The sequence below is a fragment of the Oxyura jamaicensis genome, chromosome 1, assembly GCF_011077185.1.
Source record: "Oxyura jamaicensis isolate SHBP4307 breed ruddy duck chromosome 1, BPBGC_Ojam_1.0, whole genome shotgun sequence".
Classification (NCBI taxonomy): domain Eukaryota; kingdom Metazoa; phylum Chordata; class Aves; order Anseriformes; family Anatidae; genus Oxyura; species Oxyura jamaicensis.
In genome coordinates, this window is record NC_048893.1 from 5807146 (window position 1) to 5823520 (window position 16375).

General features: G+C 38.9%; 1 protein-coding gene across 4 annotated transcripts in view; it reads right to left on the reverse strand.

The window, feature by feature from the left end:
- Positions 1-16375, reverse strand: part of UPF2 (UPF2 regulator of nonsense mediated mRNA decay) — a 61095-nt gene that overhangs the window by 44151 nt on the left and 569 nt on the right. For all 4 annotated transcript variants that reach the window (XM_035325149.1, XM_035325164.1, XM_035325155.1 and 1 more), the window contains exons 2-6: positions 11130-11509; positions 9337-10116; positions 4584-4744; positions 3422-3619; positions 1455-1604 (exon numbers count right to left, since the gene is read on the reverse strand). In XM_035325149.1, the coding sequence (XP_035181040.1) occupies positions 1455-1604; positions 3422-3619; positions 4584-4744; positions 9337-10116; positions 11130-11491 (1651 nt within the window). In that variant the 5' untranslated portion in view covers positions 11492-11509. The remainder of the gene's footprint in view (positions 1-1454; positions 1605-3421; positions 3620-4583; positions 4745-9336; positions 10117-11129; positions 11510-16375) is intronic.

A 16375-nucleotide genomic window follows, 5' to 3' on the forward strand; every position in this document is an offset into this window, starting at 1 on the left:
TTCTTTGCTGGCTTTCCATAAAATCTTACTAACTTACTCAAATACAGATGCACAAAATTCAATAGATGTGATAATTTAGAGCTGTATTTTGTAGCTGGAGGACATCTAGTTTTCCTTAATTTCTAACTTAACTAAATGTTACTCAGGAGAGATGGAAAAAAATCTACCTATTCACTAAATGGAAACATCAGAGCTTGAAACATCTCAGTTCAGATTTCTTTTAATTCTGTATATCTGGTGCTACCTACTAAGAGCATCAGAATGACACAAAAAAAGAATCACTGCTTCTTTACATGTTTTGAGTAACAATATAGGCTGCTAATTCTTCAGCCCAGCTTTCTAGCAGAAGAAGGATTCAGTGGTCACATTTATTTTCCTTTCCATCATTAACCTCTGAAGCCACCTGTCAGTGACAGAAATTTGACAAAGGTACGGGATTTACAAGGAGACATATTCCATGTTTCATGAAAGAAAACCAATGAGCAAAGACAATCATGAAGCAGCAGTTCTCCACTAAGAAAAAGCCTACACTGTCAGCCAAATGACTTTACCTTCAAGAAGAAGAAAGTAAAAGACTTTCTTTAAGGGTTGGCTGTTTAATGAAAAAAATAAGTTTCATTCTAACACATCTTAGATTAACCTTTCGGATGAGAGTATGCTTAATGTTCAGTCAACTGCTTCTTTAGAAACAGCAGCTAGTATTGAGGGTTACTACTTCTAACATGACAAAACGTGTCAGCTTTCTTGTTACAATCAACAGCATCATCAGTCCCTTCAGTGCTACTGGGCATACTCAAACCAGCACTGCACCCCCTATTCAAAGACTGCATCTTGTATTTCTGACCCCGCTTCCTGTTTTGCCTCCCTCACTTCTAGCATCTCACTTGGCTTTGTCTTTACGTTCGGGGTAGTGTTTATCCTCCTGTCATTTCTGAAGAAAGTCTTGACTTGGTAAGATGGAAATAGCCGCATTCCTTTGTATGTCCACTGACTCCGTATTTTTGAGCTACCTGGCAGGCTATGACCAATCCCGAATGAACTGCTTCCAAGAGCACTGAACTGATTCCAAGAGACCATCTGGGTATCGCCTTTTAGAAAGCTGGAACCAAGGCTCCTCGCTGTTTTGAGATCCTTGACCACATCATAACTCGCTAAAGGTGAAGGTTCTACAGCTTATTAAAAACTTAATATCTTAACCAGTTTAATAAGCTGATCATGTGACTACTCAGAAGAGCAGAACAGAAGAGAAATTGATTCCAAAGAAGAGGGAATGGCTTAGGAAAACACTAAAAAAGTATTATACAGAAATATGCTGACCATTTTTGTTTCAGGAGTTTGAAACAGTCCAACTCTAGAGCTGTTTTATCTCATTTCTTTGCACTTTCAACTTTCTTTCTTTGAACTTCATAGACAAGTCAGAAAACAACAAGACTCCTAGACCCAATTCTTTTTACCTTGTTCATCAAGAAGCTTTTTTGTAAGATCTTCCGCCTCATCTCCACAGTCTAATTCCAGGGGATCGTCATTAATATCCAAATTCTCCAGCTCCAATTCCAAATCCTCACTCCCAGGTGCATCCTTATTATCTTTGGCATCTTTTGAATCTGTTTAGAAGTAGAAATACTAAGTGATTAGATACATGCAGACATTATTAGAATACAGGTAGCCTCATGTTGGTAAATCCATGTTGCTTTAGTGCCTTCTTTACCCCATTTCCTTTTAACAAGTCTACCAAATTCTTGAGCCTATTCCATCTCATCTGCTAGGTATCATTGTTTTGACATCCTTCATCTAGCTTTAGATGTATGCTTGAAACCTGCAATTATTTATCCAGAGTGGGCTCTGATAAGAATTGCCAGCAGTTTTATTGCTTTGGTATGTCCTGAACTATACCTGAAACTTCAACAGATGACACACATTCAAACAGAACAAGGTGTTTAGAAACGTAGCCATCTAAATCCAAAAATTTTGGAAAAAGGTCAAACCACCACGTGGAAAATACAAGCAAAACAATCTTGCATGCTGGCAAGGTCAGACAGAAAGGCGGTATTCATTCACTGGATTTTTGGAGGATACAGTGCAAACATTTTTCAAAAGGAGACAGGTACAAACTAACTTAGAGTTAGCACTGCATATTCTTCGTACCTCACCTGACAACAAAATTGACAAAGTAAGGTAAGAGAGAAAGTGCTTTACACAGCTCAACAAAAAGTAAATTAAAAGTGAATACAAAAATCAGAACCGCAAGAAGATACTGAAAAATGGATGTGCTATGTAGAAAACCAACTAATCTTACAATCATTACTCCTGGAGGGGAGAGCGGGGGAGGCGAGGGAAATCTGTGAAACTCCAGAAGATTCAGAAAGGAATAGCTATTATTTTTCTTGGGCAATAAAACTAGTCCAATCTTTTTCCAAAAGACTACCATCTACAACATTTTGCAATCCTTTCAGGCCCCCTTCAGGCATCACTTGCAGATTATGCTTCATAAAAAGTATTTTTTAAAATGGTATTTACCTTGAAAATATTTTCAAACAGAACCATGACAAATCTGAAATAACACAAAAGTGATACAAAAATGGCAGACAAAGCAGGTAACCTATTTCAAATCACAGGCCTTGGGAAGTCTCTAGTTCAATCCTCTGCTAAAAGCTGGTTTGAATACAGCAGTCATCCAATCACTCAGGGATTTTTTTTTCCTAGTTGTCTTGAAAAATCTCTTGAAACAGATTTCTGTCTTCCTAGGAAATAGGAAACCCGCTCCAACAACTCTACCCTCACATGGAACTTTTAGAAAGCAGAAATTCCAAAGACGTTTGTGAGGTAGAAAGCTGAAATTCAACTCCTACTCACTGACCTACCATACATTTATCAGAAAACTACGTAGCCTATGTCTTTACTTCCTCAATGCCTCAGTGTTCTTATCTAAGTGTGCATCTTCTATTATGCTTTGAGCCAGTGATCACAAATACCACTTTATCCCCTTATAAACGAAGTTCATCAATGCCTGGTTGTGACCCTAGGGTCTCATCGGAAGTGAGGAACCATCCAGTCCTTTTAATCCAACTTAATAATGAGACTGCCATCATTAACAATTTAGTGAAAGAACAAAGTGAACACTAACATTTTTTAAAGGTGGAAAACATTCAGGTTTCACACAGAGTTAATATTTACTCACCTTGGTTAATCACCAATTCTTTAAAACCTAGAATTCCATTAATTTTAAATTGCATTTACTTCCCCCCCCCCCCCCTTAAATTCAGCTTGGATAATACCTATCCCACATAGCTGCTTCCCTAAAAATTCATCCGAACTGCTGGAATGTCCTGATGACCACAAGTTTCATTACAGACTCAATCTTGCATCGATTTTGCTCATCTGTTAGATGCGTTACAACATATTCTGTAGTTAAGTATTCTACCTCTTGATTCGTCCTTGCTGGAATCCTTGCTCTGGGAACATTTTTCATTATCTTTAAACAAGATTGCAGGCACAAAAGCCTTCAAGTCGATGAGGTTCTCATAGAAGTTTCTAGCATCTTCATCTTCCCAAATACCCCCTTCCAGGTCATATTCTCCAGGCTTTCCTGGTGTGAAAATGTCAATACCAGGTCCATGTTCTGCAGAAATGTGAAACCATAATAATGTTATTTATGCAATTTTATCACCTTAGCATGGAAGACACCTTTAAAGATTAGAAATACTTTTAGAAACATGTTAGCCTGTTTATTACTGCCATTACTTTCTCTTTAATATAGCAATGTATACTTTAAGGTGCTTTTAATAACCCAATCCGAATATATCAATAAGCTATCTTAAATTTGGTATTGAAAGAAAAAACAAAAGGCAATACCAGAGTGAAAGTTAAATGAAGTAAAGACAATAGACACATTATGTGGTATCAGAAAGGAAAAATTAATAGACTTCAAGCAAATTAAAAAGGTAATTGCTCTGAACATGATGAAACATACCCAGTAGTATTTGGGGAACAGAAAGTTTAAAAAGCTTGCTTTTAAAGTTAAGGGCGTCCAAGAAATACAGCTGTTTAAAGCTCAAGATCACTTCTGACAAAAGTTACACTTATTATATCAACATCATCTCTTAATCTAAAACCTGAAATTCATTAAGGTGTTGAATAGCTTTGTAAATTAAATGCTTTTCAGGAGGTCAGAGAGCCACCTAGTGACTTACCTGGCATAACACTATGTTCCTGCTCATAAACTCATGACAAAACATATTTCAAATTCATTTTAGAATATTGGATCATAAAATTAACATATTGAAATTTAAATATTTTTAAAAGCTTTATATTAAACGGAACAGTTTTGATTTTCCATTTATTCCTGTATTACCTGAAACAATCTAAAAGAGGTTACTGTGACTACACAACATATACAAGTCACAGCCGTGTGCTGCTACTTTAATAAAAACCAGTATCACTCCTTTCTTTATATCCTTAAGGGGGAAAGCCTAAATCAAAATAAACGAAGAGGAAGAACACGTCAGTAAGAAGGTTTAGTTAGCTTTCCCACCACATCCAAGCCAAGTCCAGCATCTCTTTACTTGCTGTAGAAGATGGCTTACCCTCAGGTGTTGGTTTGTCTTGGGGAAGGTCAGGCATATTCTCATCCAGAATATCGGCTAGAGACTGAGAATTGGCCAACAGCTTCTGATATGACATTGCAAATTCCTCATACTGCTTGTGTCGATCTTCACTCAGTTCTCCTTTGGAGTGAAGGATGCGCCTACAAAGATCAAAGTTACAGTAAAATGAGCTTTTTGCTTAAAATCTGCTCAAGCTATGCTGAACCACTACCAATTTCTCTACTACACACAGCTAACCTTCCTTCTGAAGGAACTAACTGTGAATAGCCCAGATTAGACTGCCATAGCAAAAATTTGGAAAACACTTTTCCCCCCCCCCCCCCCCCCCAAACTATATTGAATTATTTAGCTCAATATAATTGAACGTAGTACAGTCACAGAATTTCTACCTTCAAGTAGCCTTTTCTTTGGGTATTGATACTAAAAATCCTTTTCTTAAAAAAATTATTATGGTATAAGGATACTACAAGAGCGCAGAGTGCTGGAAAGTAAAGCATTCAACTAACACAACAGCTTGATAAAAGTTGCTTTACATTTGTAACAATACAATTCCTCGCTGTTCAAATAATTAAGTGGAAGATCATAACAAGGAGGCTCAAAATAGTTGTACATGAAAACAAGCCCGTAAGTTTCTCCAACAAGCCATTTCAAAGCTATCAGTCCAAATTAAGATCTGCTTTATTACTTATTCTTTAATTTCTTTCATAAGAAGTGTCCATACAAATTTTAAACTCTCAGTTTTCAAACTGAAATCTGTTTTCAAAAGCAACTTGTTTTTGAAAGAGCGTAAGCACTGCTTATGAGTGCACGTTGAGGCAGTTTCAGGTACAATTTTAATTTCTTACCCCTCTCACTACAGTTAACACCCAACAACTTACCAATTATTACTCAACATCTTATACCTGCTTAAAAAATGGTCACATTTGTTTTTACATTAGACAGTACAGTTCAAAACTATTGATTTTTTTTTTTTTTTTAAAGAGCATTATGCACAAGTATTTACTTTTGTCTGACTCTTTCTATGGCAGAGTTCTCCTGAAGTTCCAAGTGGTGTGCGACAACAGTACTTTAAGACTGTCACAAAAGGTTAACTGCAGCTTTCTGAAACTAATTGTTTTCAATTAAGGAAACAGCTATTATTAAACATTTCTTGTTATTTGGCTGACAGACAACACCCAAAAGGCATTTTATCATACTTAACAATCTTACAAAACTTCACAGAATCCACCTGACAAAAGGCAAGTCTTTGCCTCAACTTTGAAGGATTCCTTTTTACTCCGTCGCATTTGGTTGCTCTGATTCCCTTTAACTGCTGAACTGAGGACATGGGAGTAACCTAAGTTTATCTATTATGTTGGAAAACATCAAAATCTGAAGTCAATGTTACCAACTTTTATAGAGTAGTACAGCTTTTCTCCACATGTATGTTTTTATATTTTCTCATTTAATTTCTAACACAAAAGTCCTTAAAGCATTTTTCCTTTAAGTACCTTGGAAACTCAGGTACTATAAAGCAACTGGGGTAAGTAAGTTGCCACCCATTTTATGCAATCTATTAAGAACAACCAAAAAGCACACTTGTGACTCCTGTAGGGTGTTACACAACTTCTAAAGTCAATTTCAAGAAAAAATACAAATAACAAGCCTCTCACAGAGTAGCATCCCTTGAGAAGCTAGAAATTCCAAATATCCTAGATTTTAAACAAGAAATATTAAGAACCTTCAAGAGTTTGAACCAAAAATACAGAACAAGGCAACCTCTGCTAGCACAAAGCTTGCCCAAGAAGGCTGATGGGGATTTTAGTACCAGGTTAAGAGTCAACAAAAGTCATCTCAGTACACAGTACACTCATAGTGTGAGCAAGAAAATCCCTTGTGCCCACTTGGGACTGAAATGTGACATAGATGTCTTGCTAGAGGGAAAAAAAAAAAAAAAAAAAAAAAAAACTAACAGCAGAAGTAGTTCTCTCTCTTGTCCCTCCTACAAAAGCATACCTCTATAATATACATTACCTGTTTCTGTAAAAAAGAATAAAAAACCATCAAGTTAAAATTAGCATGGGCAATTCCTAAAGTACAGTAGTTCAGTTTGGATTAAGAAAATTCGTTAAGTGCCAATACGTAACCTTTCCATGGAGATAGCTACCCATTAGGTATATAAATTTAAATATACCAGTAGCTTCATAAACGTGAGCACTGAAACCCTGCGCTATTATAAAAACAAAAAAGCAAAGCACTGTAACAACAGTTAAACTGCAGTCTAGTTTCCCACTCAGAAAAATGTTCAAAACAAATCCAAGCTAAAACATATCAATTAATCTTTAAAAAGAACAATTTGTTTTTGCATACAATCAGTATTACAGCAAGGGGTACTTTATCTTATTCTATGTCTCACAATTTTATGAAGTACCACTAGGAAAGTTCATCAAGCTTTTGTCTAGGTGAAGCATGATTTAAGAAGTTTCTTCCAAGCCTAGCAACCACTTGTGAAAACTCCCACTAGAACTGGGCAATCAAGTTGGCTCCTTCCAATAATACCGCCTGCACAGATTTTGCTGTGCCCTTAGCTCTGAAACCAGGCAACTGTCAGGTTCTGCCAAAGCACACCACAACACAGTTTTTCTAACTATCCATTCGCAGAAACCTTTGTGTGCAACAATGCTTTGATTTTAACAAAGTGATACATCAGACACAGGGTAGAACATTAATTCCCAATTAACTCAACCAGGTTGTACAGCTTGAATTATTTCACAGTGGCAGTTCCCCTCCTAAAAAGATGAATTCAGGAGATGCTTACCTGACAACACAGCATAACCTAAACCTACAACTGGTTGCTGGGCACGTGAGGGAACAGCTTGTTCCCATTTCACTTCACCAGTTCTGGATTAACAGTGGGATAAAAGCTGTTGTTTAGCAGCAAAATGGATCAGGTTTCAAATACACAAAGGACAGTTTTTTTCCAATAGGGTTATTGCCTCTTTAAAAAACAATCACTTTTAAAAAATCCAATTTATGAAGATTTCTATAGCATTTCCAGGCTTCTTACCAGCCAAATTTCTGTCTTTGATCTCATGCCTTACAAATCCAGAGCACACAAATGCCAAGCACATGTTATACGCAATGTAAGGGAGTAAAATTCAGCAGGGAAGCTTTTTTCCATGCCTCATTTCTTAAAACATACTCCCCAACTTTTTTTTAAGCAGCTAAAATAAACATTTAAAACTCCAGAGAGAGAGAAATATTTTTCATTCAGTGATAAACGATACTCCTTTGCATTCTTTCACCAAAGCAAAGCTTTACACCTAAGTTCATAGGGTAATTCAGAGTAGAAGGCACACGAGGCTATTAGCCCAGCCTCCTGTTCAAAGCAGGATCAATGAGAGACCAGACCAGCCTGCTCAGAGCCACATCCAATAGTTTTTATCCTCTTGTGATAATCTGTATTTTCAAGTGCATTTCCCTGTACTAGATCATTAAGATCTTTCTCGTTTCTTAACATCTCTTGGAATATTTTTTTCCTACTTAAATTCCTTTCATAAAGCCTTTGCAACACTCAATCATTGAAACCCTAGCTAAAACCAACGTGACCCAAACCAATTACAGTTGTGAAAGTATAAAAGTTTATACTGGTTATATTTAAAATAACAACAGCTTAGTCAATAATATCCTTCTAGTAAGGAATCTGGAGAAAATGCTAGCTCACAAGTCAGTTTATGATCCTGTGAAATACAACACTGGGCTGTTACGGGACAGGACTGCAGCACAACACCTATCAGCACAGCGGGATGAAGTTTAAAGCTTTGATTTGGGAATGTTTGAGCATATTCCAAGCATACGTTTGGCTCTATGCTGATGATCAGCATTTTAAGCAAAACCTGTGTCTCCACAAGTTTCATTTCTTTCTACCTGGAATGCTCCCAGAAGGATGTAACTATTACCAGGTTTAAGACCAGCAATTGGTTTTAGTCTAGCTCCAATAATGACATTTCAGGATGCTTAAAAAAAAAAAAAGCAGTTAATTATTTAAAAAAACACTTATGCTTGTAATAGAAATTATTCAGATCTTAAAGGTATGTATACTCATACCGTTTAATATTTAATTAAGGTGTTTGAATATTAAATTATAATGATGTTTAATAATTCAATACAATAATATTTTAATAATTTAATATCTCATCCACACATTTAAGAGGATTTGAATCAAATTGACTATACCCTCAACATCCTAATATAGAATATTTGCACACGGAGTGTAAGGGACACCTTGTCAATCCAACCTGATCCTTCCTCCATACGCATTACCACTGACAACACTGGTACGCTAAAAAAAAGAGTAAACAAGCCAAAGATTTTGTGGCATATGCTCCGTTAAACACTTGTGGGTGGAAAAGGAGAAATCAGACTGTGCCAACTGGAAAAGACTGTACCAGCTGGTAAATAAGCACTACTCTCAAGCTGCTATGGGAGCATCACCAAAAAAAATAGTTAAGAGAATTAAAGCTCAAGGTCAACATCTACCATCTTTAAAGATACTTATGGAGTCTGGGGTTTTTTGCTTGATGGTCCAAGTGTTCAGAGCAAGTTCAGACTTTAGGATATACAGCATAATACACTTATCTTCTACACACCACTAACAGACTTTTATTTGGTGACAAATACTGCAACAAGTCTAGGCATTTCATAAATGAACTATATTTTCCTCCATAAATGAAAAGCAACATGTAAATGTCACCTGTTTTGTCTTTCAATATTTTGTAGCTCCCTGTGGTCCCTTTTCAGGTGTTTGGTCAAAGACGTAAAGTATTCCTTCAACAAATTCTGGAAGGGCTGTTGTTTCTCTGGACTAATTATCTCACTAGGAGGAAAGCTCAAATTAAACTTCTCTGCAACAGTTTTTACTTTCCTTGGTACCAAACCAGCAATGTCATCTCCACAGTGCCGACAAAAGCTGATAACCACAGAAACATGAGTGTGGGACTCTCGGTCAGCGTTAATAATATTTTTAAGCTGCTCATAGATTAAAGACAAACCTTCCTTGTCAGTGAAAATCCCAACTATTGTCAATTCTGCAATGAAACGCAAATCAGTTCTCAGCTTAGTAATGTTGGGAGTCTTCTCTTCTTTCCTCGCTTCAAAATGTTTTTTCCAAGCCTGAAGTAATGAGGGAGCAAAATCAGCATAGCGCTGGTGGAAGAGGGAACACAAGTGCACAGCGCAGTTCACATCCGAGATTTTCAGTTTGGCTTCCACAATAGAAGCTACTGCTTCTGCAATGTATTTGCTTAAATTCAGGCTATTAAAATCATGGGACAAGGAGTCCCTTTGTTGCTCTGTAATGGTTTTTAGCTTCTTAACAAAAGCCGTGTTCTTCTTCAGACTGGAGTCTAGTCTGCTGAAGAAGTTCTCCTCGGGGCGATTGTCTGGTGCATTCTGGTTTTTGCTGCGAAGCTCTTTTCTTGCCTGATGGCGCTCCCAAGCCTCCTGATGGAGCTGATGTGCTTCCTCTTTTTCTCTAGGAGAAAGAAAAACGAGCAACTTCTGTTACAAAGCCTTTCTTTCAGGTTATCCAGTTCAAAATCTTCCAGTAGTGCTAAACTCTGTTTCTTTTAAGACAGCCTTGTGGTATCTAACAAGTTAATCCTATAAAGCTAAAGCATCTGCTTCATGAACCACTGCTTAAGTTTACTGCTCCGAGAAACAAGTCCCATTTGTTATAAAATGGAGTATCTCAAATAGTTCTACGCAGAACATACTAATCCCACCAAACTTGCAAAACATAAACATAAAACTCCATTTACTCCAGATTGAGATGAAGTTATTACAGGAGGACTCTTAACAGCTTATTGTATATTGTGAAGGGGAATCTTTTCTTCCCAGACTATTGAAACTACACAGAGAATTTTAGGTAGGTGAAATACAGCTGCCCCAACTAGAATTTGGCTATGACACTGTCCTCTGTCATCAAAAGTGACATATTTTACACATGAGAATGTCCAGAAACTTTTTTGTTGTTCTAAAGATGCTATCTTCAGCACTGTAATACCTTTTGGTATCACACTGAGAAACATTATCTTGGTAAGATGGCATGTGGAAGTGCTAGGTTACATTCTGTGTTTGCCATCCAGGTATCAACCAACTACGATGAAGTAAAAAAAATAACTGCAGCCATCACTCACAGCACATTTGCTGCCATTATAGTCTGTGGACTCTTAAAACCTGGATTCCAAATTTTATGACACTAACACGTCTCCATCTCTTTATTCCATCACACAGATGCTTTACACGATCATTACATGGAGAACACCATCAAAAACCAGTAAGACAGACCAAAGTAACAAAGGTTAGAAGGTAAAAACTCAAAACTATGTACAAATCAAAGCATGCTTGCCCAGGCACATACAATTTATACACCACACAGAACTTATTGTAATTAACTCAAACACTTCATCTTTTATAGTTCTGTCCCCAGCCCTCATAGCAAGACTACAGCACCTGGCACAGTTAAGCCATTAAAACACAACTTACTTCAGCTGAGCAGCTGCTTCTTCTTGCTGACGTTTCACTTCCTCCTCTTGCTTCTTTTTCTCTTCCTCTTCAAGTTTCTTTTTTTCTTCCTCTTCTTTCTTCTTTTGCTCTTCTTCTGCCTTCACTTTATCATCATCTTTCTTCTTCCGCTCCTTGTCTTCTTTTTTTCTTTTATCCTCTTCCAGTTTTTTCTTTTTATCTTCAGGAACCTTTAAAGTCTCTCTCTTCACTCCAACCTTGACATCTTCTTTTGGCTTCTCCCTAGTGCTCACTGGTCGCCTTTCACCAAATTCCTTTTCTTTATTATTCAACGAAGATTCTTTTTCATCCATGCTTGCTGACTTTTTGCGCTCAGCTGGCATCGTGTTACCCGGGCAAATCTGCAGAATCAAAGAAAATAAATACTTTTAACTTGCTGTTGGTAAAATAAAGCAATTTTCACAGCCCACCTATGCCTGCTTAATTCTTAACCAAGTAAGATAATTCATCAGAAGAAAATTCAGACTTCACCTAAGTTTTCTGGAACTATGGAACGCACCTAATGAAGGTAAGAACTAAGCATGTTATTACAGTGTTCCGAACGATAAAGCTTGGCTCAAGAAAAGATGGAAAGCATAATGATACTTTCCAACTCTAAATTGTGACAATGGTTATCTGAAAATACTATGAAGTTGTTTCCAGTATGAACTGTGAAGTAAAAGCATTTGAAGTTTCTACAGACTCAGAAATACATCATCTTGGAACATAAAGAAAAGTTCATCTGAAAAAAAAATCCAAACCCAATGAAAGTGAAGTGCCCCAACTTTATAAATAAAAATACGTGATTCATCAGCATGCACCCGCATCTCACTGACATTTCCACGTGTCTCCTATGACCACTCTCTCTTCCCAAACCTCTGTTTAGGACCACAGGATAGCACGGGTCAGATGAGACCTGAAGAGGTCCAACCTCCTGCTCAAAGCAGGGTCAGTTCTGAGGTCAGACAAGACTGCTCTAGGCTCTGCCCAGTACAGCCCTACAATCCACCCAGGAAGGAGGCCCTGCTACCTTTCTGGACAACCTGCTCCAATGCCTGGCTATCCTCATGGTGAGATGGCATCATCGCGTTACCCTCCTTCCTCACTCCTCCCAAGATTTCCCCAGTCATTCCAAGCTTCTGCACAGCACAAGTAGCAGCTGGAAGAGTGCTCCACTGACTGAGCTTCCCTGCCACCAGGGCATAAGGAAATGGTAACAGAAAGGCTACAGTTATCAGGAGTTAGCAAAGGCTCACATTTGTGTCTCTCTACTCATTATTATTTCCCCTAAATGACCGACAGAAGCTTTAACATCTTTATGATTTCTTGGCCTTTAAGCTGTAGTTGCATTTGACAAAGGATCCAAAACCCAACGTACATTGAACAAGAAAGTACAGAGAATAATTTAGACTGGAAGGAATCTCTGGAGGTCACCTAGTTCAACTCCCTGCTCAAAAGGGGTCAAGATCAGGGACGTGCCTCATTAAGTTTGGAACATCTCCAAGGACAGAGATGCCAACGGCCCCTCCAGGTCCCTGCTCCCATACCCAAACATCCACACTGAAAAAGCTTTCCTTAGTATCACCCTTGAGTTTCCTACGCCCTAATTCACATCCCCTTCTTCTCATCCTATCCCTGCACAGCTTTAAGAAGAACCCGGCTCCAGCTTCTCCGCACTGTCCCACCAGGTAGCTGCGGACAGTAATAAGAGCTCCCCTTCTCTTCTTACAGACCCAGTTCTCCCTGCGTGCAGCGGTCTCCTGCTGATCCTGGTGGCTCACTGCAGCACGTCAATGTCTCTGGTGGCACAGAGGACCCGCAGCTGGACGTGGTGCCCAGGTGCGGTCCTGCAAGTACCAAATACATGGCCAAGGATCACTTCCTTCAGCCCGCCAGGTAACTCCTCTTAGTCCAGACTGGTGCTGCTCTGAAACAGGCAACAGAACCACACCAGCCTGATTTACTTCACGCTAAGTTCCTGTCTTCAAACAAAAATCTATCATCAGCTTTATTTTGTTTTCATGCTCTTCGGTTTGGATCTGTTGATAAATCCTAAACCCTCAAATAATTTTGGGTCCTGGAGCACCGTGATACCAGCTGAAAAATGCTTGTGTATTAACAGAACTAGGGTCCCAGTTCTGCAAATATTTATTCATCATTTTTATATTTTCACGTGCCTCAAAGTTAAATGCTTACAGTGATGGGACAATGCCCAATTACCACTCTACTTTGACTTTTCTACATTTCAGTCAGGTTGGAAGAAGAAAATAAGGTGGATTCACACATTCCCTGCATCTATTCCACAAAATGGATAACAAGATACTTGCATTTCAACCCAACTCAGAGTGTTTCTAATATTATTTTCAACTTTTTTTGGAATACAGTCATAGCTAAGACACCAGACCGAAGGAAGTCTCTATTTCTAAGCAGTCCACGTTCCCTCCCCACGCGCACAAGCAGTAACACAACAGGTTCATACACTGACTATGCTGTACAGAACGGTGGGTTAAATTTTCTCTGATGTTTGTGTGTCTTCAGAAGAAAAAATTGGTTGCAAAACCACATTATAGTCACGCACGGGCAGCGGCACCTCAGCAATAGAGAACCTGTTCAGGATTTGGCCTCTTTGACAGCAGCTGGCAGCAGCGGCAGTGGAGAGCCGTTTCTGAGGCTGATTTATGGAAGCAGGGCCGATCAAATCAGCATAGCTTACACAAGTACCAGCACATTTGGCTCCCAAATGCTTGTCTACAGCTAAGAGGTTACACAGCTCAACATCTCTGAACCACTCTTTTTTAAAAAAAAAAAAAAAAAAAACTGATTTGATCGACTTAAAACAACGTTGTTAAGAAATCAATACTTAAAACACCACAAAAATAAAAAAAATAAAAAACCAAGTGGCACCCAAGACTCCTTCATATTAAAGGTCAGGACTAATTTTCCAGCTCTGCAGGCCAGTTAAATGGAAGCTGTTCCTCATGGATTGACATGGGAGATGTGAATCCCCTACACACCCCACATTAAGCAAGAGTTCATTACTGTTTTCTCACTATGAATCCACACTGGAAGTTCCCAACAGTTCAAAACAGCTAATCTCTCTCTCTCCCATCACCAAAAAAAAAAAAAACACAAAAGGGAAGTTTTCAGCATTTAAACATTGCTGTAACGTACTACTAGCAAGATCACACCCGTTACCACATTGCAGGGAGACTCTCCAATAACTGTATTCAACTTTTTCACAAGGAAGACTACAAAACAACACACAAAGAGTAACCTGTTTTTTAAAGTGCTGTTTTTAAACAAAGATAATAAATTGGGAGCTAAGTTTAAAATGAGAATAGGGTTGTTTGATTACAGAAACGTTGGAAAGGCACACCGTAATTTCAGTACTCTATTATCCTTGTCTCCCACCTGTTGGTAGTATGGTAATTAAAATTTGGAGAAGATCCCAAATATCCAGGTAGACACACATGCAAGTTTTCAATATCACGGCCACTCACCAAAATCATTACAGAACTTACCGTATTACTTTTAGGAACAAAAAATTCTGTTTCAAAACCCCTGTCCCATTTGCTCATGTAAAAGCAAGATAAAAAGCTGGGCTGAAAAGAAAAGGGACGGAGCACTAGGCAATAGGAAGCACTTTTACCCCCACTGGCAGACACCAGTGACAAAAAACCTGTTGGTTTATGATAGATTCCTGTCCTCTAACACACAACACACACGTTGCAATCTTTCTCGCTACCTGCTAGGTACGGCTCCTTATCTTGCAGACCCTTCTGGTAGAAATGACAGCTCATTTAAACCTACCAATAATTAATTGCAGGAGGCAGGCAGTGCGACAGCTGCCTCCAAGCTATCTGCAGACCGATTCACTGGTCAGCGCACCGCACAGAAGTGTCCACAGAGCGCACGCTATAGCCCTTCCCTCAGCAAGAATGTTCATTTTGACTGAATGATGTTTCTCAGTCAGTGGTTCTCACAAGAGCCATAAAGAGGTTATATCCTCAGAGCTCCCAGTTTGGCTGAAACTGGTTTAAAGGTTCAAAAATTAGGGGAAGCAGAGAGAAATGGAAACAGTAAGCAGGCTCGCCTAGGTCTCATTGCCATAGGAAGTCAGGCTGTACATCATTTGGTCCAGATGAAAGGCATGGTAAGGCAACTCTGAGAGAAACTTAACGATTACAACTTTTATTTAGTACCTAACAGTTATGTGAATGTACTGCTGAAAAGACGAGATAATGACACAAACTTCCAAAGCCAATAAATAGGAGGAACCAGCGCTCACTGCTGAAAATTAGAAAGTACAGAGAGGACAGACAGGAGACAAGGGTTCCATACGCAATGGGGCTTCCAGAAATGCATTCCTGTAATGACATTTAAATTCTCGGGAACTATCTTCTTGGTTCCATCACTTACAGATGTTATTTTCCCAGAGAAAACTATTAAGCCTCCTTTTTCACTATCGGACCTACGTTAACTTACTCTAACCTTAATTTTATTTAGGAGTTGTGTATTTTTTTAATTGTAGCTGAATTTCTACTTAGCTTTTTTCATGCCTATCTCAGTATTTGAGAAACTGAGAAGAGCAGCTCACGATACTCCAGGCTCAGAAACTTAAATGAATAAAAGCTCACCAATAAAAAAGCTTTGCATTTATGCTTTCCCATAAACGTTGCCCATGCAATTGCTTATCCTCAAGGAAACACAAGATTCACAAAAGAGATTCAGCACCATTATTGTGCCTGATGCTCTAAATCCTCTCAAGTTGGTGAATACCCATAGTCACTGACCGCAACACCACAAACCTGAATCTTAGTCACGCACAGGGGGAAGAAAACACAACTTTACTAAACTAACTCGGAATACTGAGATTTTTCAGACTCCTTTCATGCTGCTAGCGGGATTTAAATTGATCACAAACATTCCTCCATGCAGCTACACAACGCAGGCAACAAGTCCTGCTTCTGACACTGCGAAAAGCATCAAAAAGCGAAGGAGCTGTGCAGAGTTCGCAACCCCATCGCTAGGGAATGGAACTTCTGAGGAGCTGCGGTGCAATGAGGGCAGGGGCAGCCGGGTTGACCAGCCGGCCGCTTTTACTTTCGCTTCCACGCCTCCCCCAGGAGCGTTGTGCTGGCGGAGCTGCCCGAGCTGCCATGCCCTTCGGGGGGGAATAAAGGGGGGGGGGGGGGGAAGGCAAATCGGTGCGCGAAGGACAACAAAAC